The sequence below is a fragment of the Ovis aries genome, chromosome X (genome assembly GCF_016772045.2).
Source record: "Ovis aries strain OAR_USU_Benz2616 breed Rambouillet chromosome X, ARS-UI_Ramb_v3.0, whole genome shotgun sequence".
Lineage (NCBI taxonomy): Eukaryota > Metazoa > Chordata > Mammalia > Artiodactyla > Bovidae > Ovis > Ovis aries.
Genome location: NC_056080.1, coordinates 116,916,956 through 116,944,037, shown reverse-complemented (window position 1 = coordinate 116,944,037; position 27,082 = coordinate 116,916,956). Strand labels below are relative to the sequence as shown.

The 27,082-nt window shown below is 36.1% G+C and overlaps 1 protein-coding gene across 27 annotated transcripts in view; it reads right to left on the bottom strand.

Moving 5' to 3' along the window:
* The window catches only part of KLHL13 (kelch like family member 13), a 447,719-nt gene that overhangs the window by 41,289 nt on the left and 379,348 nt on the right, over positions 1 to 27,082 (bottom strand). The window contains exon 1 of one of the 27 annotated variants that reach the window (XM_060407355.1): positions 20,577 to 21,677. The exons of 24 other annotated variants lie outside the window; for them this stretch is intronic. In XM_060407355.1, coding sequence (XP_060263338.1) covers positions 20,577 to 20,674 — 98 coding nt within the window. In that variant the 5' untranslated portion in view covers positions 20,675 to 21,677. Of the gene's footprint in view, positions 1 to 11,089; positions 21,678 to 27,082 lie in introns of those variants that run through there. 2 more of the 27 variants (XM_004022405.5, XM_060407369.1) reach the window with 2 other exon arrangements.

Here is a 27,082-nt window from a genome sequence, read left to right as displayed (position 1 = left end):
TTTTTCCTATTTCTTTCTAACCTTCTGAAGGCTGAAGTATTGGTTTCTCTAACTCAGGTCTATCCAATTCCATAAAGATTTCACCTTTCCCCCTACCATACCTATAGCCTATGTTGATCAGTTTTAACAGCAAAAAAAGTTTTAAGACTATACTTTTAATAAAGTTTGTGCTTTCTGAATTCCAACACCAATTAAATGGCTTTAAATCCTGCAATAATTAGCAAAAATCTTGGCCTTCAGGGTGATGTCATTTCTTCTTAACAATATTAGAGCCATCAGTTCAGTTCAGTTCAGTCGATCAGTTGTGTCCAACTCTTCGTGACCCCATGAATCGCAGCACACCAGGCCTCCCTGTCCATCACCATCTCCTGGAGTTCACTCAGACTCATGTCCATCGAGTCTGTGATGTCATCCAGACATCTCATCCTGGGTCGTCCCCTTCTCCTCCTGCCCCCAATCTCTCCCAGCATCAGTCTTTTCCAATGAGTCAACTCTTCGCATGAGGTAGCCAAAGTACTGGAGTTTCAGCTTCAGCATCATTCCTTCCAAAAAATCTCAGGGTTGATCTCCTTCAGAATGGACTGGTTGGATCTCCTTGCAGTCCAAGGGACCCTCAAGAGTCTTCTCCAACACCACAGTTCAAACACATCAATTCTTCGGTGCTCAGCCTTCTTCATAGTCCAACTCTCACATCCATACATGACCACAGGAAAACCATAGCCTTGACTAGACGGACCTTAGTCGGCAAAGTAATGTCTCTGCTTTTGAATATAGTATAACCAAAAAATGAATTAATAATATATAACCATGTTTTATTCAACTCTCATGGATATTTAATAAAGAAGAGGAAAACTTAAACAATATTTTAATAAGCATAAAAATGAATATAGCTTTCCACTAGTTTTGGAAATAGCTTTTAAAAAAGAATTAAATTATATACATGATATATAGCCTACACATACTCACAGATACTATTAACCAGCTTCTGCAGACAGACATTTATAATTACAGAATCAAATGGAAAAGTGGCAAATAGAATGACGGTAACTGATATCCCTAACCAGAAAAATTCCACTCATCCAGGATTATTTTAATGGGACATTCAAGCAGAATGTTTCATTAGTTTCTGTATTCCTGACATAGAACCTGGCACATGAGAGGTTTAATATATCATCATTTCTGTGGGTCAGTCCAGAGACACTTATTTATCATGCAATGCTTTAAAGGACCATCAATTATCATTTTATAGAACCACAGACGTAAACAGGACAGGAGTAAAGCTGAAACCGCACTGCCCCTGTGACATATCCTGGAAACTGTTTTTTTGAATAAACTGCAGACAACCACTTGCTTCATGTCAGTGGTCTCTTGCTCCTAAAATTGAAAGGCGGAATATGAAAATACAGCCCTTTCTTGGCAAGATAATACGTCTGGCTTTCTAACTAATTACTTCAAATGCTAAAGAAGGCTTTACTAAAATCATCTTCTTCACAATTTTTTATCAACATCTTTTGACTTTTTAACATTCACAACGCTCCCTATTATTTCTGCATCAGTAACACCACATGTCATGTCAACCTCAGCAGATTCAATACTCTCTTCTATCTCCTTTTCATTAAGTTTATTGACTGGATGTGAAGCACATTGTTCTTCAACATTGCAAGGAGGTGAAACCTCTCTGCAAACCCCAAGCCACAATTACATCAAACTATCCTTAAAGGAATGATTATCTGAGTAATTTCAAGAACAAATAACATTTTTTAATCTTATTTTTTTCAAGTTATATTGGTTAGAAGCGATACAGGGACTAGTGGCCCTCAGTGGAGGGAGGGGAATCAAGGGGATTTTTGCCTCCCATCACCCCACGCCCATGCTTGGCCTTGGCTGGGCACATTTTACATGGTCGCTAGGTGGAGGTGGGGGTTGCTCCTCTCATCTAGTGGGACACTATGAAACATCCTACATCACACAAGAAATGTCTCCACATCAAAATTGTACTCAGGCAAAAATTTCAAGAATGCCAAGGTTGAGAAACCCTGATAGAGAGACATAACCTCCTCAGGACAATTTTTCTAAAGAAATTTCATGTTCTAAATAACTTCTCAGTCTGAGAGTTAACTCCATGAGGTAATGCTAGCAGTCAGAAACACAGTAGAATTATTAATTACCATTATCTCTTCTAAGACTATCTAATAATAGAATATCTCTGCTCTCCTCCAGTCTATCAATCTGAAAAATCAACTGTTTATGGGAGATAAGTAGATAACAGCTTTGAAGTTAATAAGACAGTTATGCTTCCTAGGTAGCGCTAGTGGTAAAGAACCTTCCTGCCAATGCAGGAGACATAAGAGACGCTGGTTTGATCCCTGGGTCCAGAAGATCCCCTGGAGGAGGGTGTAGCAACCCATTCCAGTATTCTTGCCTCTTCCCATGGATAGAGGAGCCTAGAGGGCTATAGTCCATAGGGTTGCAATGAGTCGGACACGACTGAAGTGACTTAGCATGCACTCAGGCTTTTGTTCTTTGCAAACTCATATAAGAATCATTCCTAACTCTGCTTAAAACAACTGTTATCTGGGGAGAAAGAAAACAATTGGTACTTGAATTCACTTTTACATGGCAATTTAGAATTAAGCTAACTCAGTCCAAATAGTCCCACTTCATCAAAACAGTTCAATTATTCATGGGTAAGATTGTGTTCATCAATTTTCTTTTGAAAAATTCAATCTTTTTCTTATAATGTCTATACATTACTATCACACTTTTCCCATCCACCCCACCACCACTGGACACATCTTATTTCCTAAACAATGACCAACCACAGAGTGCAAAAGCAATCTTCCACAAAGTGTGCTTGAATCAGTCAATGGTACTTGCTCAAAGGGAACAATTACTTTTTTGAAGAGCATTAGGTAGAGAAAGAAGCACTGTTTGATCATCTTATTAAAAGCATTACAAAGGTGGTCAAACCAAACATACACAGACTATGGCATTTTTTGCACTCTTATTTGAACACAAAGGAAATAGACAATCTAAGCAATTGTCACACGTTGGCAGGGTGACACTAACATTGTAATGCTGTCTCAAAGCCGTCTATATTTTAAAAAAATTACCCCAAGGGAAACAGGTGTAAATGATATAAGGACACAATTCATAAATATGTAAGTACAAATAATTAACAGAAAATGCTCAACTTCAACCTCAATAGTATTCCAGAATATGCAAATTAAAGCAAACCTGTACACTTAAAGAGTAGAGAAGATATATTCTCAAAATTGCTAGTGCAAACACGTATTAAGCCCTTGCCATCTGTATGGCACTGTTTATTCAATGGATTTTTTAATGAAAATTTAAAACTCATCAAATGTACAAATTCTTTTTTTACACTGAACACCATGTCAATGAAGGACTGTTTATTACTAGTAGATGGGCTAGAGCAAGAGTGGTCTGTCAATCTGGTTCAAATATGTTTTCAACAATGAATAGCTCTGTAGAGCTAATAGTCTGGTAGATGTTCTGTGAAGAACCATGTACTTAGAATTCACAATAGCAGTCAGGTTTGTTGGTATGTCATATAGGGATGGGAAGGGTATCTCATAATTGCATCATTTGGCTCCAAAGCCTCAAATAGTCTTAGAACACTCATCAATTTCAATAAAACATGCTGATAGGATATATGTAAGACCATCAGAACAGGTGTCAAGTTGTTCCTTTACTTGTTTTTTATTTCTGAGGGAAAAAAAAAAGTGAATCAGAGAAAAACTAGAAAGGTAGAAGTATATCAATGCTTTTCTCTCTTTAGTTCCCAATCAGTTTCACAGCACTTCTTATTGCTTGTGACTATTACATTACAAAGTGATTAAGCCTAACAACGTATGTAATTCTAATAATGTAATAGCACTATAACAAAAGAACAGGGGTTTCTGAGTTGGTGTCAAAAGTATTATTCAAATACTGCAATTTCCCAGAGTAATAATATCATTATAATTGAAAGTCATGCCATTGGGTTGGTGTGCAAGTATAGCAACAATAACAAAACAAAAATAAAAGTCATGAATGGTATAACAACACAAGTCACGTTGGTTAATCAAGGCACTGACTCATGCTTTCCACCACCCGTCCCCCAGAAAAATAAAATAGATATTTCTCACACTCACAATTTAAAAAGAAAATCAAGAAAAAGGCTTTCTTCAAAGAAGAACTCCCCCGCCATTTGTTTTTCTGCTCTGAAACAGAGAAGTGTCTGCTAGCAGCAGCATTTGCTAAATGAAACATTTCTTGTGATAAAGTTGCATTGGCAGGTGGGGGAAAAATTCAGCCACCTGTTCTCACACTCATTTGAATCTGAGTGCTAAATCCGTCAAGGTATTTCCTTCCCCCATGAGAAATAAATTAAAAACTTAAGACGGTATTAGTCATTTCCCATTGATTTTTCTATAGATTCAAAATATGCATTCTGCAGTGAATTCTAAAGATATTAATAAGCTTCCTACCTCAAAAATTTAGAACTCTCCTTCACCACCCCATCAAAACCTGAATCATATGCATGCACACACACACTCAATGACATTAAGAAAAAAAAGAAACTATTTTTAAAAATCAGAAATTTTCCAATTCATGAAGTTAATGTACATATAATAAACCTGGTATTTTCTGTAAAAGAAAAACCTTTAAAACCTAAAATATTTAGAGATATATCCCAACTAAAATTATCATTTATGGTACTATTGCACAAGGAATTTATCAACATCATAGCAATTCCTCTTAAGAAAGTGTAAATTAATCACTATTTCAGAAACTATGGAGAATGTATCTTAAGAAGATGCCTGCCTCAAAGAAGCCAAGAAAGATAAAGCTTTCGTTATTTGTATTTTTTAACGACATAAGTACATTATTGTCAGCTTGCAATAAATCTGCTAATGGAAATCTTTAGCATAGATGATATAAAATAGCTGCTAAACTTTCCAAGGCTTTCTTTTCTGCTGTAGCAATACCAGGGCCCACAAAAGAGGAGAAAAAGTTCAAGGTGATAGCGTCAGACTTTAAAGTGATTTTCCAAAGTAAAGAAGTTTCTTTATATGCAAATGTATGTCACATTTAAAATAAAATCACATTAATAAATAACTGATGTCAGTTTTAACATAGGAATAAGATCATCTACCCAGCACCTGCTGTGTACTAGGCAGTGTGCCAGATATGTTCTCTGTGCTGCTTAATCCTCGTAACAATCCCATTTTAAAGACAGGAAACTGAAGCTCAGTGAGTTTAAGGCCTCGAGATGAATCTGGTAACTGATTTGAACTTGAATCTGATTCCACAGCCCACATTGTTCCCACCACACCAAGCCTAAAAAACAAAGAGCAGAGAATATAGGCCATGAAGCCTCAAGATGGACATTCCAATGTTTAATTTATAGACATGAGGATCATTCTGTTACAGGGAACCAATTTGTTGGCTGAATTAGTTCAGGCTAAAATTACCCACTTTTACCACTACCTCCATAACAACCATACCAATGTTAAAAACCTCTCCATGCCCATCTGGGGTTGGGAGGGAGCATATCCTAAGATATAACTCAGATCAAATTTAGGGAGAACTCAACATTACTGATACGAACATCTAAAAGAACAGATTCTGAATTCCAAAGCCATCCAATAGCCATCACAGAAATAGCACTGTGACACAGATGAGGGAATTGGGCTAAACAAATGGGATGACAAATGATATTCTACTTTAACTTGATGAAAGTTAATTATCCAAACCATAAAGCATTTGCATTGAATATCTCAGTACTGTCCTTGAAGTGAAGTGAAGTGAAGTCGCACAGTCGTGTCTGACTCTTTGAGACCCCATGGGCTGTAGCCCACCAGGCTCCTCAGTCCATGGGATTTTCCAGGCGTGAATACTGGAGTGGGTTGCCATTTCCTTCTCCAGGGGATCTTCCCGACCCAGGGATCGAACCTGGGTCTCCCGCATTGTAGGCAGATGCTTTACCGTCTGAGCTACCAGGGCACTGTCAATTTAATGTTTGCTCCCTCTATCTATATTTCAAAAATTTAGTCTTCCTTCATCTTTTAAAATCCATATATCAATTAAACTACATCAAGTCTCATGCACCTAGACTAGAAAATTCTACTGTTTGGAAGCTTGGTTTATATAAATTTCTCATCATATTTGGATGAAAGATATAGATAGAAAGTGAAAGTCGCTAAGTCGTGTCCGACTCTTTGCAACCCCATGGACTATACAATCCATGGAACTCTCCAGGCCAGAATACTGGAGTAAGTAGCCGTTCCCTCCTCCAGGGGGTCTTCTCAACCCAGGGATCGAACCCACGTCTCCCACATTGCAGGCGGATTCTTTACCAGTTGAGCCATCAGGGAAGCCCCAATGGGTAGTTAAATAGATAGATGGTACGTAGATAGATAGACAGAAGTAGAAACAAAAAGAATAAGCAAAAGAATGAGTTCTACTTGAAACTAATATAACATTGTAAATCGACCACACTACTTTTTAATAAATGAATTCTAAATGCCGATTCTGTATCTACTACCTAAAAAGTTAAGTCTCAGTCAAAACTCCCCTGCCTTAAGAAGCCATATAAGGTGAGAGAGTACCCAAGTGGCACTGGTGGGAGGCAGACAGCAACATGGACATATAGTTTGGGTAAATAGCATAGACTCCCATCACAGTCAATAGTTTCCTTCCCAGCACCCAGAAGAAAGAGTTATAACCCTCTAAAAGGATGCTCCCTACCCCACGACAGCCAGCACCAGCCCAGCTATGAAGAAGTTGAGCTATACCTGAGGCCAGGAGCATGCCTTCTCCTTCTTCAATCCCCAAATGAAGAAACTGGAATGGGAACTCTGACACCCTGGCCACCTTTCTATAAAGGAGCTTTTTGCTCCCAGAGGATTTATTAACCAAGGTGTCATTTTACTCCTATTATCTGTAACTCACTAACTTTGAAATTTGACTATGGTGCTACGGTGTGTTTCAAGGGAAAACTGTATTATTAAAGACTTGGGCTTTTACCTGCCTAAAATTTCAGTTTATGAAATATTCAAACATCCAAGTTATCCAATTTTAGAGTTTATTACAAAGGCAGATTCCACAAGCTCAAAACCAATTAGAAATCACTGAGACAAATCTCTCTGGGAACAGGAGGAATCATTAATCAAGTGGTAAAAATCTAATCCATTTCTGTCTTTTCTGAATTTCCTAGTTATATTCAACTTCATGAAGTCAATAATTCATGACCATGTCTTAAGGGAATGTTTATTTCTCTTTTAAAAGGAAACATGATAATAATAACAAGGAGTAAACTTTCCAACTTAAAAGTAATAGCCAACTGCACTCCATGTTTTAAGAATTACAATTGGCAGCTCTATGAGTCCCACTGATTCTATCTTCAAAGACTATAATAAACGTAACAAATCTCATTCTTGATTTTGCAATGACCTAGAGGCAACCGTAATTATTTCAATGAATATATCAAATCAATCATTTAAATGTTTAATATGATTTCATCAAATTGATGTTTTATTATGATAGCCAATATTTTTAAGAGAAAAGAAGGTAATATAAACAGAGAAATCAGAAGATAAAGTCTTAACCCCAAGAGTCTGGGAATCACACTAAGGATAGTTCTCCCAAGCCTGTCTCAGATATGAAGCTTGGAGAAGCAAGAAGTCTAATTTTAGTACAATTTTTCATAATGGAATTATTTTCCATTTTGTACATATTTGCCTCACCATTTAAGTTTTTCTTTTGTTTTGTTCTTGTTTCTTTTTAGAATATTTATTTGGCTGCCCTAGGTCTTAGTTGTGGCATGTGGGAGGGACCTAGTTCCCTGACCAGGTATTGGACCCAGGTCCTCTTCATTGGGAGTGCAGTCCTAGCCACTGGACCACCAGGGGAGTCCCCGCTTTTGTTTGTTTCTTTTTTGGTCGAGCCCTGTAGCATTTATGGAATCATAGTTCCTCAAACAGGGATGGAATACATCCCCTTTGTATTGGAAGCAAAGTCTTAACTAGTGGACTACCAGGGAAGTCTCATCATTAAGGCTTTTTAAATGAAACTTTGCTATAAGACTTCATTATCCATCTTGTACAATGCTTACCATAAAGAAACATAACTGGTTATTCCTGACCCTAAGTTCTTAGGTTGTTAGAAGATGAAAGAAACCTTACTGTCACAGCCCACTCACCTATCTATACATTCAAGCATATTCTAAGAGAAGAAATGCAGAAATGGCTTCTGATTTTTCTCCTGAAATGCCATCCAGAACCTCCACTTGACTACAGTCCTAGAAAACTATTTTAACTAAGATCACTGTATTGGTCAGTTGCATTCAACATCACAATGCAATTTCATGATCTAACTACAGATAACTCTATTAATGTGAGTAACAAAAATTGCTCTATAAAAATACTTTCATAAGATTTTGTCCACTGTGCAGGAAGGAGTCTTTTGAACAAAATATTTATGTACCATGACTATATTTGTTTACCCCAAATATTAAGTATTCTTGACAAAATTGGTAATGACTTCCTGGAAGGCAGACTGGTTATTTTTTTAAGAGAGTAGATGCAAATTATGATTCATTGAGGAGTTTGCCACTTTGGGGGTAAGGTGTTTCTTTTTAGGAACATAATGGTCTTTGGCTTAAAGAGTTTGTGTTCTTGGTTGGAACTCAAAAAGGGTCAAGGCAGACCATATCATATAAACAGTATGACCGTAGGCATCCAACACTCACATTTCCCAGTCAACTAAGTGGGAATTCTGAAATAGAATCTAACTGGAGCATTTTCAGACTGTGTGTGTATGTGTCTTGCTGACGCAATCTATGAATTGTGAAGCTGTAATGAAGTACTGTCTCAAAATGTTTGTGACATATATAACTGAAGGATATTAAGCAAGAGAGCATTCCCTTCCTTTCCTTCCTTCCATACTGTCCTTTAAACTAATTTTCAACCCCAATTTATAATTTCTGACTCTCAAATTGCAGGTGAGAAGGAGGTGAAGAAGAGTCACCAAGTAGATGAAGAGAACAGGGTCACGGCGTCAAGTTTGCTCAGCTAGTTGGAAAATGCTGGCCTAAATGCTATTCCCCCTCAAATCACCCCATCTACAACATGCTATTTCTTGAAGCAATGTCATTTTTAAATGTTCAAAATCCAGTATTTTTATAGATCGTGCTTTAAGGAGAAAATTGGCTTTTTTATTTTTTATTATTATTTTATTTTATTTTTGTACTTTACAATACTGTATTGGTTTTGCCATACATCAACATGAATCCACCACGGGTGTACATAAGTTCCACACTCGCAATGGAAAAATTTGACTACATAGTTCTTGATCATTTCTGGAAGCTTAGTCAGTCAGAAGAAAGTTTAGGAATCTCAAATGTATCTAGATGTCATGCATTCAAGAGAGACATAGATAGGATATTCTGGATTCTAAAAGAGAAGTGTTATCATCAAAATATTTCAGTCATCTTTGACTCCTGGTTCTCTCCCATCTCCTATGTCCAGGCAACTAACAAAGTACTACTAAGTGTCTCTCTAGTACGCATCTATCTTTCACCACCTCTCCACCCTCACTGTCCCTGCCACACTTTGGGTATCTATTACTTCTTCCTTGGATTTGGTTATTAACATATTTGTTACAGTACAGCTTCTTCACATACTGCAGCTGTATTTATAGCTCTGAAAGTCACTTCCTTGCTCAAAAGTATTCAAAGACTCCTCTCTGCTTGCTGAACGAAAGTCAAATCTTACACTCTTGGACTCCAGGCTTTTTGGACTAGCTCTCTTTAACTAGTTGTACATTCTGGCAAATAACTCAAAGCAAATATATATTTAATGATTGAGAATAAAAATCTAAATTTATTCACAAACTATCATTTATTTTGCTTTAGAATATGTTGTTTTCATACGTTAATAACTGCTATGCTGTTTTTTCTATTGTTAACCAAGTAATGTATTTTATACATTTATTTAAAATATTTCTGATAGAAGGGAAAGTTAGTTAATTTAAATTTAATATCTGCTGGGAGTTCCCAGATTGCCCAGTGGTTAGGACTCAGTGCCATGGCCCCAGGTTGAATCTCCAGCAGAGGAACTAAGACCCTACAAGCCGCGGAACACAGCCAAAAAAAAAAATTATCATCTGTTAAACCTTTACATTTGGTCTAGCCTCTTTAAGTATAAAATAATTAAAAACATAAGTAAATGTGCATGATTTTTTGAGTATTGATCTTAAATTTATTTCTCCTAAAACCTAGTCAGATTTCTTTTTATCTTAGTCAGCCCTTTCTGTTTTCAAACTATACACAGAAAACACATTATCATTTAGGTGCAACCATACTAGTTTTAAAACATAAATTTGTCTAAAATACTTTTCCCCATCATGGTAAAGGACATGCGAAAATAAGCCAAATAAATCTTAACCTTGCTGCCTTGGAAGAGATCATAATCTTACTTTCTTTATCAGATTACAATTTGATGAACCATGACTAAAATATTCTGGTCACTGGTAAATTGCTTCTGCTAAAATTACTTTCAGTCTGTGCCAGCATCATGGTATTCATCAGTAAGCAAGGAGCAGAATCAGGATTTTGGATTAGCTCTTTTCATAGGAAAGATAGCTGTAACTTATCTAATAAGACTGTAATATACTAGATTCCTCTATATATGAAATGAAGATATGCAACACACTTTTAAGTGAAATAATTTGCACAAGGCTACAGACCTAAAAATTACTCGCTCTAAATCCGTTCACCAACTCAACACTTGAACACCTGCTATGTGCCAGGCCCTGCACTAGGAGATAGGTATAAAAGGGATACTTGCTTGCAAAGAGATTACAGTAAAAGAGATAATTACTTTGCAAAGGACTAAATGTTATAAAAATAATAATAAATTATCAACATTATCTACTAACAAATTCCAGATTTCGTAATTTATATAAGCTCCAGTAACAAAACTAATTACATACTTGCTCCCTGGTACAGAAGCATATCAGTTCATATTTAGCATATAAACACCAAATTAAAAAAAAAGTAAATAACATCGAATTTCCTTACTGTTATTTTATTTGAAAGGATTATCCATCCCAGATCAGGCTGTCTGCAAGGCTGGATCAGCAATCAAATAATATCCACTATGCAAAAATATAATCTGTAATTATAATTACAAGAAAAAAGGCCAAACGTATGATGATTGATGGTAGATCACATCATTTGAAAAAAAGTCTCTAATTATATCTATATACTTCAGCAATATGCCTACGAAAGATATGCTAATGAGCCAGGTCACTGGTCTACTTAAGATGAAAATTTTGGTTCCAGTTCCATGAACCTTTGTTTAGCTGTGAATCATTCAGAAATGACTGCACACACACATCCTTTGAGGGAAAATACTCATAATGAATAAAATGACTTCAATTTGGTGATGCTAAGGAATTGTCTACTGGATAATCTATTTACAACCAAGAATATCCATATACTCTTCAAAACTGTATTTCAAATTTTTTAAAGAATGTTATTTTTTTTAATATTTATTTACATGCCTATGTGAGGACATAGTTGCAGCATGCAGGATCTTTGATCTTTGTTGGGATCTCTGATCTTTGTTGCAGCATGCGGGATCTTCAATTGCAGCATGTGGGATCTAGTTTCCTGAAGAGGGATCAAACCTGGCCCCCCTGCACTGGGAGCATTGAGTTCTAGCCACTGGACCACCAGGGGAGTCCCTCAAATATTCTGTTCAGTTCAGTTCAGTCACTCAGTCGTGTCCGACTCTTTGCGACCCCATGAATTGCAGCACGCCAGGCCTCCCTGTCCATCACCATCTCCCGGAGTTCACGTCCATCCAGTCAGTGATGCCATCTAGCCATCTCATCCTCTGTCATCCCCTTTTCCTCTTGCCCCCAATCCCTCCCAGCATCAGAGTCTTTTCCAATGAGTCAACTCTTCGCATGAGGTGGCCAATGTACTGGAGTTTAGGTCCACTCAAACTAAAGCTGGGTCAAACTGTGAGTTAATTAGGAAAACGGTTCAATGCAATACAAGAGAAAAATCTCTAGTATAATCACATCTATAAAGAGAAATCTAGTTGAGGTTTTTGTAGTAAACTGCTTTTCAACATTAATTTGTAATACAATTAATGAAACAGGATGAAGTAATAAAAAGGAAATATAAACTAAGACTGGGTTAAATCATCAAATACAAATGTACACAGATGGCAGAAAACTGACTAGACTTAAATATCACATTCTCTTTCTAGGTACAATGGTATGACAAAGAATGATTTCTAAGGTTCCTCCCAGCTCTTGGATTCAAAGAATCCTGAATAAGATACTTAGGCTCTTTTTAAGATGCCATGTTCTGGTCTCATGGGTCAGTGAAAAGCACTATATTTTTAAAACCAACCAAACAAACAAAACCAAAGAGTGAAAATAGAAGATGTTACAGGGCAAGTTGTAAATGAGCAAAGGTTATTTAGAATTTGTAGAAATACCCTTAGTGAGAGACTTTCAAGTGGGGAAGAAGGAGGGGGAGGGGGAAAGGAAGGACACAGTGATGGCCAAGGCACTAGTTTAGCCCAGTTGCCACCAACAGATGAGCTCGCCACTCTAATACATCATTCTTGTAATGTTTCATTTTCAAAATTTTATTGTTCTAAAATACCATATTCATGGGACTTGGTAGTCTGGTGGTTAAGACTCCATTCTTCTAGGGCAGGGGAGCATGGGTTTGATTCCCTGGTTGGGGAACTAAGAGCTTACATACCGAGCAAGCTGCCTGGCCAAAACAAACAAACAAATCCCCTGCAGTATTTAAAGCTTTTAAACCAAAATCTCAATCGAGTCCCTGAATCTTCCAATCTAATCACATGTGTCCTTAAAAGTGGAAGAAAAACGCAGAAGAGGTGGGGGGTAAGAGAGAGAGAGATGTGAAAAAGACTCTTGCCATTGCTGGCAGTGAAGATAGAGGAAGGGAGCCAGAAGCCAAGGAATGCTGGTGGCCCCTAGAAGCTGAGGTCAACTATTGGATTACAGCCAGCAAAAAAGATGGGGACCTTGGTGGTCCTACAGCTGCAAAGAACTGAATTCTGTCAGTGATCCAAATGAGCAGGAAATGCATGCTCCCCTAGAGAATCAGAAGCAAACACAGCACTGCCATCACCTTGATTTTAGCCCAGTGTGCAACAGCTACAGTGCTGTCAATGGCAGCTAACTACCAGGGGGAAAAAGGTGGGTGGCCAATGAAAGTAGAATAATACTTCAAAAGAAATAGGAAATAAGAGGTTAATTCCAGTATCATATCAGTTAAGTAAAGATTATTGCCCCAGTATTTTCCTGTAATTTCACCACTTGACTGTACCACAAAGTAGAGCTATCTTTTTCCTATACCACCATCCAATTCAAAAGTTTATCTCATCTGTCATACTTCTTTGTTCTTCGAATCCTAGTGAGATACTTCCTAATTAGGAGATGGCATTAAAGTAGCAAAACTCTATGAAAACAAAAAGGCATTCGAGAAGCCAAGATCATTGAAATGAAGACCTGTATTTGAATTCCCACTTCGCCTCTTACCTGAAGTGGGACATTGAGCAAGTTAATTAACTTCTTGGAACCACCGTGCCCGTAGTGTAAAACAGGGAGAAGACTTACCTTTCTGGAGTGTTTGGGAGACAGCTGACAAAGTGCTTGGCTTTTTTTGTTGTTGCTGTTGTTGTTTTTTTTCTGGAAAAGGAACGACTTACTACTTGCAACAAGTAAGAAGAACACCTGGAACCTTTCCCAAAGGAGTGTCTTCCCGGACAGCAAACTTTGGGAAGTTTTAACAAAATGCTTGTACTCTAATATTGGAACTCAATAAACTGTATTACACTTAACTATGTTAAACCAGCACATTTTAAATATTGGAAATAAATACATTTCATATGAAATTTATAACAACTGTTATATAGGTAGATCAAGAGTCCTGAAAGCTGTTTTTATTTACATTGTTCTTATGGAAAGATATTTCATTTCTCCACTGAACCATATAAAAAGTATTATACAACAAGCTGGCCATCTCCTGTCTTACCATACCATAAATGTGATAAAATTGGGTAAAAACAACATATACCCTAATCATAGTAAGTCATGCCAGTGAAAATATTTTACTATAGTAGGAAACATAATATAATTTTATTTTTCAGTAAGGTTACATCACATAGTCTGGGATCAAATTGCTGATGCTTTGTAAAGGTAAAAATAGATACACTTGTATGCTATAAAGCACCTAAGCCCTGTCCAACTTAAAGGATGGCACTTCGTTCTTCTTTAAAAAGGTGACTCTCAAGTTTAAACATAAATTACATCATTTTCCACCTTATGGAATATGTATTTCCTTTTCTGTTTACAAATTGGGGTATAACTGACATACGTTATATTAGTTCCAGGTATACCACATAATGATTCAATATTTGTATATATTGTGAAGTGATCACAATAGGAATATGCACTTTAAAATGTTATCTATATCCAATTCATATCTCCTCTGTTAGCCCAGACACATTTCTCCTCTGTAGTATTTTTACCATCATTAAATTATTATCATTACTGAAAGTATAGTAAACAAAAATGTTATTTAAACTTGTTTTGGTTTAGAATTTTCACAGCAGTAAAATAAATTAAGCAACTTAACTGTTTATACATATAGGATGTAAGATAAAGAACAGTCATTTTGAATAACTGCAAGGACTATATCCATAATACACAGCAGAGTTATGCCTGACACATATCAGGCAGTGAATAACTTCTGAATATCATAAACTCAATATACAGGTGATTGAAAAAGAACTGAGCTCTTTCAAAAGTAGATTGCTCAGTAACTTCTTTATGTACTGATTGCCCAAGAATCTCACATTTATACCACCTCATTCTCAGCCTTGAGGAAATAAAAGCAAAACACTGTGGTTGCTATTTCAATTTAAAATATCAGCATGTACAGTGGTTATAATTCTTGACTTTTCACCAGAAGTAATAAAGCCATTAATACATACAAAATACTTGCCTACCTCTTAGTTCTTTTTTTTTCTTCCCCCTAACTTGGCCCTATTTAGGTCTCATCTAAATATTCTAAGTTTCAAGCAGAATGTCTAGAATTCTTATCAACTTCAGACTTCCCATGATGATAAAAGATCTGCATTTCCACCTCTCTTCCCTCTGGGGAAATGTTTTGAGCAGTACTTGGAAGTAACGCTCATTTATTTAGACATAAAATACAAGGAATCTAGATAAATTATTGACAACATTCGTGGAAATTTCTGAAAGCATCAGAAATACTAGCTTTCTGTCTTGCAAATTTCTTGTGTCTAATAATCTTCAGTTACATCCAATAATTTTTAAGAGATCTTTTTAAAGACACATACATGCTCAGTGCTCAGTCATGTCAGACTCTTTAGGATCCCATGGAGTGTAGCCCACTAGGCTCTTCTGTCCATGGGAGTTTACAGGCAAGATTATTGGAGTGGGCTGCCATTCTCTCCTCCAAGGGATCTTCCCGACCCAAGGATCAAACCTGAGTCTCTCACATTTCCTGCATTTGAGGCAGATTTTTTACCACTGAGCAATTGGGGAAGCCCCCGAAAGACACATACAATGGGCTTAAAAACAAAATTAAAAAAAAATGTTTAAAGATACAAACAGTGGGCTTTAAAACTAAATTTTAATTTCATTTGCACATGCCAGACTTTCTTGAAGTAGCCAAGAGAATAATTGCTGACCCATTGTAAACTCTGAAAAGAAGTTTGCAAATTCTGATTAACTATGGTTCAGGGTGAATGCTATGATTAAAAAAAAAATAATATAATCCCAGGCTCTTTCAGATAAGCATCATGTCTGTATGAAAGGAGAGAGGTGTCTTCCTTTAGTCAGACCACATGGGGAGTATCTCATTCAGATGAAGTAATCAATATCTTGTACAAAGACTAACATAAGAAACTGTTGGGTGGGGGACAACCAGCAGAGCGAAGAGTCTGGAAAACCTGTCACATGAGTAATGGTTAAAGAAAGAACATTTCCAGGCTTATATGTTATGGAAAAATATAATATTTTTCTCCATAGCTCTGGAAGGCCACACTAGGAAGAGGAGATAAAAGATAGGAGGAATTGATTTTGCTCAATGCAAGGAAGAGCTGTTGATGAATGAAAGGTGCTACCTTGGTGAGGTAGTGGGCTCTCTGTCACTGACAGCAATCAAGAAGAATATGTATCAGCACCTTTCAGAGGTGTCACAGGAAGGATTCTTGCTTTAAAGGGGGTTTAGATTCTCTAAATGACATCTGAGGTCACTTTTATCTCAACGATTTGCCATTAGTAAGTGTTAAGCTAATCCTCCTGCAAGTTCAGACAATGGAAATTCTCAAGAAACATGCTACTAATACAAAAGTTACACATGAACATTACATTGCTCTGAGGTGTTGTTATTTCTCCACATAATTTTATTAGATGGAGCATATGCAGTAAAAAACAAACTAAGGAGACACAAACAAAAGTTTCTGTATATGGTAATTGCAAAAATACTTAATTATTTTCTTTTCTAATTTGAGAATATCAATTTGGGAATTATGTGGCTAGATAAAAAAGATTTCTATGGTTGTTTTATTTTATTTTTGAGGTTGTATTTTATTCACTAAAATGGAAGAAAAGACAATCTTAGGGGATAGAAAACATGTCAAATTTAGAAAATGCATATTTAAATTTTCTCTGTCCTATGAGTCATCCACAAAGAATATTTATATAGTATGAAAGAATCTAGAAAAATTATTGTCAAGTAAAGTACCATCTTTTCTAGGGAAAGCTGGACACTGAATTTTAATGATAAAATGATTGTTATGGAAGTCAGTGTTACTGGTATTTTACTCTAAAATATATTTTATATAGTAAACAAAATAATTGTAAATAAGACACTAACTGAATACAAGTGCATTGGCTAAGAGGAAAAGTCTCATTCACTAACCCTCATTCTACACCCATTGTTGGCTTGCTAGGATTCACTGTTACATTGTGCTGGTTAATTCTTACCCATTGTCTTCCTCCTGACTGCCACACCATTATTAACAAGACTTAGTGCTTCTAAAGAAAAGATAAAAAGATCGCTAATGCTAATTCTGTTCTATTTCCGTGTGTCCTTGGAATCTAATAATACATTAACCCTATAACATCAGCCTGAAGGAACCATTTGCTGTTTGAAAACAATGAATACCAAATACCAGAAAACCACTTAGAAGTGACTGCCCTTTCAGCTTTATTAATTTAGGCAAAATGACAGGTTAATTTATATGGTTCACACCTGTCAGGAGCAGAGTCTTTACTAATTCAGTTTACACTGACCAGAAGATCCTCCTTCAGGCTAAGGTTGAACTTCAACCTTCTGTTGAACAGAGTGGAACACAAACACATCACTCAGATTTTGAGCAAGACAGTCCCTTCAGAATTCCACCTGGATGGCACACCACCCTTGCAAGCGTTCAAAACTGAAGCTGAAAGAAGGATATCTATGCAATAAGTAATATTTGGAAATCAAGCTATCTGGAAGCCAAAGGATTATTTTCCAGATAATTTCCCCAAATCTTTCATCTTTAAGGTACTCCACTTTACTGGAGTCATACTGTAACACAATTTTAAAAGCACTTTATACTATATAAAAAACTATTTCCTTCATATTATCATAAACATTGTCTTTATCGTCAATAAGTCTTGAAAATACGGTTTTAATTCTCATTCAGGTTCTAAACAAGCAGAAAGCAAGCCAGCTTGGACTTTAAATCCACAAGGGGAAGAAGGGAGCTTTTCTGTTCAATGTTTGCAGTAAGTAAAACATTCTCTATGGTAGCTTTTACTAATGGCTAACAGCATTGGCCTATCAATAATGCCAATACAAGAGTTCAAGTCAGCAGCACCTATGCTGAGTTGAGAAAGAGACCATGAGGAGCCTTTATATTTTCTCCATATTTGCTCCATTACTACAACACACTCTTACTACAAGCAAACATATTTTATATTGAAATTTCAGTCTTTGAAAAAGTACCCAAGTCATCAACGAAAATCATGTAATATGTATTTGACGAATCACAGTAAATAATGATAAAGGTTTAAAAACCAATACTGATGCTACACAAGCAAATAAACCAAAAGATGCTTATACTAACTGTGCAGAATTCTATATTCAAGACAGTAGTTTTAATGTTTATACATAATTTTACAGGTAAATTCTAAACATCACAGTCTATTCAAGAGTCAGAATTTAGCTACTTCAAATCAATGCAAAGACTTTAGACCTAAAAGACACAACTAACCATCTAATCTATAATCTGTGTTTGCCAGCCCAACCAATTCTGGAAGCAAACACAATGTTACTTGATCTAGTATTCTAAATTAGTCTTTATAATTTCTGAGTGAAATCTATGTGCAATTTAAATATCATTTATGTGTAGAAGTGTTATGGAATATAAGGAAACCCTGATGAGAACAACATATTAAACATGGTATCTTTATTTCTGGTCCAGCAAGGAAATGAACAATTTATTTAAAACACTGATTTAAGCTCCCCAAGCTAGTCTTCTTTTCCTATATTTAATGTATTTTCTCTGTGTATATTTATATAATATTGTAACCTATTAATTTACTTATAAAAATAAGTTAAGGCCAATTTAATAATACAGACTGTCACAATACCAAACACAGTCCAGGCTAGCACTAGCTTCTCAAATACACTTTTCCATTCTACATATGTGTACTAGCAATAATCAGAGCCAACATGCAAGATCTATATTTTTCTGGCTTCTATCATCTAAATCAACTCACTCATATCATCAGGTTAAAGAGGTGAGGACTTAAAAGAAAGAAAGTGATTCATTAAAGATGCTGTATTAAGCTGTATCTGAGGCTTGTGGCTAGTATGGATTGAGAAAATATATTTTAACCATCTCTAAAAACTCACAAGTCAGCTGCAATAGGGGCTGCATATTGGATCTTTTGGACAGTAAAATGCAGTAAGAATACTAGAATCATTAGTAACCATTATTAATTATAACCTACTGACTTTACTTTCCTCAAGTGCGTATGTTTTGTTGTGTTTTATTTTGATGATAAAGTTGCTTTTGGTAAATCTTTGGTCATTTCTCACCAGTTAAGATACATAAAGTCAATAGGCACATCTCATTCTCTCAAATTATTTGAAGGAGCACCATTAACCTGTCACCTTCGTTAATTTGCACTTTTAACAAATACAGCTTTACAGAGACAAACAGAGCTGATTTTTTCCTTTTTTCTTTTAGAAACATAACTTAAATTTTAAACTTTATAGGAAACAGAATTTAACACCCAGATAGAATAACCTGGAGCATCTCTAAGAAGGAATATACAAAACAATCTGAAAATGAAATGAGAATGGGATTTAACTGAAATGTCATTTTCCCTCGCGTTCCTGGGAATTGCTTCTTTTGGACTGAGAGCACAAGCACACCTCTTCAGCAGTTGAAAGCCTTTCAAAGAACCAGATAGATACCCCTGTGCATCCGCTCCTCATATAAAGCAAAAACTAAGTAATAAAATGGCAACTCACCAGATTTCTAAACACACAATTAACCTAAAAGCAGGAAGAATTTTCCACATCTGTCCTACTGAAAAATATTTTAAAGGGAACACTTACAGTTAAGACAGACTTTCATTCGAAAGCTTTTCTCACACAATTAATTTTTTTTTAAAAAGTCCAGCTTTCCCTCACTCCTTCTCTATAAAAAAAAATCACAGGCAATATTTTAATTTATTATATCTCCTAGATTTTTGTTTTTAAAGCAACCCTGTGTGAATTTAGAAAGATTTTCAAAAATTCTAGAAAGATTTCCCCCAAATATTTCAGTATATATTTACTTAAATTTCTAAAATAGACATTTGTATACTTTTAACTCCATGTATATAAATAGCTACTCACAGAACTATAAATCTGCACAAATTCAAAACTTATACTTCAGAACTCAAATTATAAAACTGAGAAAGATAAAATATCAAACTTATTAATATTCATATACAACTCAAATATAAAAGTCCTGATTAAAAGTCTCATTTTTCTGATCAATGTGTTAATTCTAAAAGTTTCAAGTTCATCAAAAAATTATAGAAAGCATGTCCATATTTAATACAACACCATCAATCATCAGCAGTTTTTGTGCCATTACACAAAAGAAGTCATCTTAACTATTACAGATAAACCAAAATTCAAAAAATCCAACCAATGTAAAAGTTTATCCTTATGCATTTTCTTAGCTATATCTTTAGACTCTCATCTTAGTAATTACATTACCATGAAGCACTTTAAATGAAAATAAACATAAACTCCCAGAAAAACAAAACAATGGTAAAATGTGGACATGCCAATATAGTTAAATGTCAGCAAGGTCGAGACTTTTCATCTTGTGGGGTTTTGGATGTTGCTGTTTGGGATGTTTAGCCCCTTTTGCCACAAGGTTGATTCATGAATGAAATCCCGCTTTAATATCCTATTTTCTCTCACTTACATGTATGCTGGAGAAAGTGGAGTTGACCTGGATGTTTTAAGCACAGGAACTGGGAATTTCCAGATAGCAGGAGAGCTCGTTTTCCATTTCAATGGCATGTTGTCACCACGGTACTACAATAACAGTAAACAGCGTTTCCATAACAGACTACCAACTAGGACTTCCATTCCACACTGTACTGACACAGCAGTGGCTGCCGCGGAGAACAAGCCAAGGATCCTGCCAGTGCCCTGAAACCGATGCTTCCAATCTGCAAAATAGGGCTGCAAGGCACCTCCTTTAAATCCTCCTGTCCCCTAAAGCCATATGATGATTCTACCATTCAAACTCCACAATAGTGCCACCTCGTTAGGAAAGCGTTGACTGCAGTATGTGTGTATATATATATATATATATATATTTTTTTTTTTTTAAAGACTGCACTGTGAATACCACACAATGCAGCTTTATTTAATAAAAGCAGCTAGGGTTTGGCTTTTTTTTTTTTTTGGTATTATTTTCAGCTTGCATGACCATTGTTCCACCTTAACAGGGATACTGCAGCACGGCACTATATTCTGCACCTATTAACCTGATTTCTGACCAATAGTAGCAGGAAAAAGAAAATAGACGGGTTTCATACGAAAATGAAACAACATACCTACTCAGAATACACTTGTCATCCTCTGAACATTCTTCTTTTGAGCTGCAACAATACAAATGGGATATAAACCTCAGCATAGCCTTAGGCCACAGCTAACAGATCAGTGACTAAATTCGGCAGCCTGCTTTCCTCCTCTGCAAGCTCTGGCCACACAATACAAGAATGCCATTATGGGAAGAGCTCGTTTAAAAAATGCCAGTCTCTCAGTTTTCCAGTTTGAAGAAGGAAAAAAATGTAAGAACAAATATCAACTGCTGCAAAACTCTGCACGCTCTTCCAGTAGCTTCTCATGCAAGTTGCTCTCTTTCCCCTATTCTGAATTCCAAGCCGGGATGAGCAAAAATCTCATACATTACAACATGCTGTGTGCTAACACGAATACCACTCTGTCTTCTGCAGCAGAGTACAGAATAGCATGCTCTTAATAGCAGTCCTCGGAGGGACGCTATCAACAATCTAATTCAGTGCTGCCCTCCCCTTCTTTTCTCCCCCTTTCCCTCCCCTTCACCCCCCTTCACGACTCCCCCGCCCCCAAACAGCTCACAAATTGCCTAGAGGAGAGACACCAAGCAGGTGTCCAGCAGGGACTATTCCAAAGCTCAGCGGCGGGGTCCGGTAACCTCGAGGGGTTAGTGATTGACAAGGAGGTTAAAAAATTAAAGCTGCTGTCAAAGGCAGCTTGACGTATTTTAGGAAAGTAACAGCGGAGGCTTCATCTATATTGTTTTAAAATACTGCCAGAAAATAGCATTCTAAATGCCCAGAGAGCGACTGGGTATTTCAAGTTTCGGTTTAAAGCGCCAAACTCACACATTCTCTACAGAGTTCAAAGAAGTGAAAATAGGATAAAGAGGTATTATGCTGAACTCTTTATTTTCAGGATGAAGATTTTTACTTCTGATGTAGGCAAGTCGCCATCACTAAATATCTACCCTTAGAGCACCCTCCCATTTCTACCTAAAAACCAAATTATCCATCTTCATCAATGCAACCTTAATAAAGGCAGACTGCCATTGACATGAAAGCCACTACCTTTTTAAAAAACTCACTGCAGTGACAAAAGGCTCATATTTACTTTCAAGTTAACATTCAAACAATAAGCTTACACTTCCAATTTAAGTAGCTGGCTTTTATACAGTCTTTCCAAATTATTCCTAGTTTTGGAAAGACTGAGATTCAGTCCCCTAAGAATCTTTCTCATTTGTATTCAAAAAGCACAGATTTATACAAGAAAGATATTACTTTCAAAAATTTCAAAATATGTAATTTAATATACCAGAAATAGAGCATGAAATCACCTAAGGTAATCACAAGCACCTTTAAGATACACATTAATATTCAAAAGTGTATTGTCCGATGAAATCCAACATATATGCATATGCAGTATATACATTCACAGATATACAGCTATGGCGAGAAAGCTTATTTTGAAGAATTGACCAGTACTGCATACACTTTATTAAATATTAAATAGGTTTCAGCTATCACTAGCTCACAAATAATTTTTATTCAATCTACCAAACACAAACATTGAGCAAAAACTCAGTTAAGCAACTTAAAGGGTTAAATGATATTTCCAGTTCTTTAGTACCCCCACACAAAACTGTCTCACAGAAATCTTCAAAAAAATCAGAGAAAGGAGTATTTATCAATATCTTAGTGACCAAAATATATTAAAAAAAATTTTTTTAAGTGCCACTACTACTAAAAACTATAGTCAATATATTATATTAGGATTTGTGTAATAGTTCTTAACAGTTAAGAAGCAAAAAGGTTCCAGGTACAACTGGCAGTGGTAATTTGTTGGAAACACCCAGAAGAAAATCACATAACACATGTGCACGCATGCACACGCACACATACACACACATGTACTCATCAAGCAAGTTTGAAATGTCTCATTCCAAAATCCTGGAGCATTTTCAAACATTAAAAAATATAAAACATAAAACAATTACAAATTAGCTGTATGGAGGCGATTTAGATTTTAGAGAGGAAATGCAATCACTTTCCAGCTTATGAAAATATTACAAAGTTGTAATTGCAAATGTAACTTCTCCTTCTGAGAACAAAGACCCCCAAATGTCTGTAAAACCAAGATAGGTTTTGAGTCTTTATCTCTAAAGACTACTTAAATATTTCTAAGCGGAAAATAGGGTGAATATAGAGTTTCCCAAATTTCCAAGAGGGTAACCTCCCCACACAGGTGAAGATCACTTTATTGCAAAGGTTCTGAAAGGTACTATGCAAAGGTACTATGAACAATCAGCTGATTCAAAAACCAACGTATTGGTCTAATCTCATTCAGCTCCAAAGAAATCAACCAATACCACCAAATCACCTATGTCAATTTTCAGTCTAGATTTCTCTTATACTTAATGTTTAAAACCTGTTTTTATAGCATTCCAACACTTGTAATATTTGTTCAAAGTGGAAAGAAAGTAAGACTGCTTTCCTCCACCTACCCTCAGCATTCTTAAAGATCCCAAACCCTAAAAGCATTGTATTTGATGATGAGAATTTATTTATACTCACTTTTTTTTTTGCTTTAATAAATTGCTGGAAGTCATTTATAATTATCTCTCATGAACAAACAACTAATATGCCAAAGGCTTAAAAATATTCCTTTAAGTAGAAATATAGTCCCTGAAATATACTCTATCCTATTAAAATGCTTAACAACACCATTTCTCATACGTCATTTAGAAATAAACTTCAGCCAGGTAAAATCACCTCAATTAGCAGAGTCCAAATTAATCAGATTTTACTACCCTGACAATGAGTCTAGTAGCAGCTATAGAGTGTAATTACCATTACATTCCGGAACTAAAAATGTTTTCGCCTACAGAATAAAAGAAAGAAAATGATTAAACATATATTTGAAATATAATTTTATGCAGTAGTGGTACCACTACTTTAATATTTAGACTGGGAAATGTCAAAAGCCCTCGTTCACATCACAGGAAACACTGCTTTCATTTATAGAACACTTGGTTTCTATTATGGACAACTGCATAAACGGAATAGAAAGACAGCATGCACAAAGGCTCTTCAAAGCATTGTATGAACATTAATCATTTAAAAATACCTGTGAAATGCATATTTCAGAGATGTAATAAACAAAGGACAATGCTGGGACTTGGCCAAGGCCACAAAACGAGTCATTCTTGGCCAGATCTCACAACATGGAATTCCCTGGTTCCCAAAGTAGAAAGAGATTTGTAGAACTTTTACAAGTCATCTTGCTCAGGACACTCATTGTATAGATGAAAAAAGTGAAACTCACAGAAGTTAACTTGTCACGCTATTGGCTAATAGCAGAACTGGAACCAGAAACCAAATCGCAACTCCTAGTCTAGGACTCCTGCTCTAGAAACCCTACTGTCTTTCCTTGTCAATGAGACTGTTCCAGAAGATGTCTGCTTCCATATGAAGTGAATCACATTCTACAAATGTCTCCATGTATTCAAAAGAAATAAGAACTACAAAATAATCATTCATTCCTCCAATTACATATATACTCAAAAGACAGACATGGGAAAGAAACACCAAAAATACAAAAGTGTGCAGAAAGACCACTTCCAAAATCTTAATTCCAGATCATTTAAGAATGATGAGAGAGGCATTTCCCTGGTGGTCCAGTGGTTAAGACTCCGCACTTTCAAAGCAGGGGGATGCAGGTTTGATTTCTGGTCAGGGAACTAAGATCCCACATGCCATGTGGTCAAAAAAAAAAAAATAAAGAATGATCAGGGAGAAAAAGGTAAGTAAAAATTAAGCCAGTCATAGTGTGAGAGAAAAGTGACATATACAGCCAAGAGTCTAATTTTTTCTCACTGTAAATGTTTCTAAATAACTTTATATGAGAGTTTAATTTGCTTATTGACTGCAACAGTTTGTCTCCAGTACCACCACTTTACAAAATGAATTGACTAATATGTCATGTATCTGACCTCTTTCTCCATATTCTCCCAATATTCCCTAAGAATTAACCTACCTTTTTCTTGCAAGTTTTGGTTAATCCTGTGGTAGTTACAACTAAAGAATAATAGCACTAACCATCGTTTGTGTGAGCAGGCACTGTGTAATCTTGACAATGTCCCTTCAGACTAACCTGGGAGATCCATGTTACCCCTGTTGCACAGACAAGACTGTAGAAAATGCCCAATTGTGTGCTCTGCTTATGTACTACCAATCAGTAAAGGTACTTGGATGGCAACCAAGTAAGATTGTTAAATCCTTTAAATACACAAAATGTTTTGTGTTGTTCTAGACAACAGAACAAAATTCTTGATACATTCAGGGCTACTCATTACAGGAAATAGAGCTGTTCACATGAATGGCTATACATACTTATGTGTATGTTTCCTCTTTATTTGTTTCAGGAAATTGAATATCAAATATGTTAAACATTTCTTATGAGATACTCACATATGTAACCTTGCTAAGATCAAAATGGAAAATCCCAGACATTTCTCAAAGATAGTTACTTTTGAAAGTCATTGTTTGATCTTTTATAAGCACCTTCTCACAAATCAATTTCCTTAATAGAACTGTGTGGACCTTAATTCCTACAAAGAATTTACATGGATTATTGTAACTATGACTATGCCTTGGATTACTATAATACCTATCTCCTTCACTATATGAACAAGTAGAAAAACACACTTGGTGTGCAGGCACATTCACACACAGGTGTGTATATATGCACAGAGAATTCCTCAGGCCATGATGGCATAAATAATGTGAAGGGAAGTACTCTTACAATCTTGAACCTTTTCAAAGCAAAACAGGGGTACTAAATGCTTGTTTGTTCCTTTGTTTGTTTTGGGTGAGTCAGCAATAAGAGGATATGGTAAGCTGATAAGACAGGAAACAATAGGTAAGGAAACAAAGGAGAAAAGAGCAAGGAAGGTAGTGGACTGGCTGGAAAGAGAATAGAAAGCCAGAATGGTAGTGGTTCCTCATGTTTATGTTGCACCTTTTATAAACGGGGAGTCAGATGAAAGGGGTTATGAGGCTAAGATGGGAGCTGGAGTAGAAGGGACTGAGCAGGTAACAAGAAAGATCCAGTTGTTGGGGACCCATTAACCCACAGATTCTGACTACCCTTAATCTCACTATAGCTGAGAAAAGGATTAACACTGAAAGGGAAATTCGTAAGTTCTTGCCCTTCTTTTTTCCTTTTGTTTTCTGCAGTATCTCTATTTTTATGGCTTTTTTGGGGGGCTACCCCTGAATTCTTCATTCATGATTCCCAAATCCATATGCTTAAGTAAGTCTTTATCTATCTTTGACATGCATGTGTGTGTTTTAGTCACTCTGGCGGGTCTGACTCTTTAAGACCCCACGGACTGTAGCCCGCCAGGTTTCTCTGTCCATGGAATTCTCCAGGCAAGAATACTGGAGTGGGCTGACATGCATACACCAAAGTAATTCTTAAGTATTCCCATCTATTTAAAAAATGCCTTAAAACCCAAAGTGTTTGGAGGTATTATGAGGGATAATGGTGGAAATCAAAAATTTTTACATACTATTTATATACCTGATTTTGCATTACCATTTTTAACTTGTTTGAAAAATGTCATTTAGAAAGATGGTTTATAATCATCAAATAGGGATAATCTATCCAGTGCTCCAATAAGAGGCCACGCTGTTACCATACCCTGTACTCCAGCTTTGCCACTTTGCCTGCCTGAGATGCCCTCCCCAAATTCCTGCTCCTCCTTCAAGAAGGAATCCCAATTGATCACTATTCCTGGCACGTGGGAAAGCACTCAATAAGTATTTGTTAACTAAATTGAAAGAGCAGTTTTCATAAGCAGATGAGTGATTAAATAAGAATTGTGTACCAAAGCCAGGA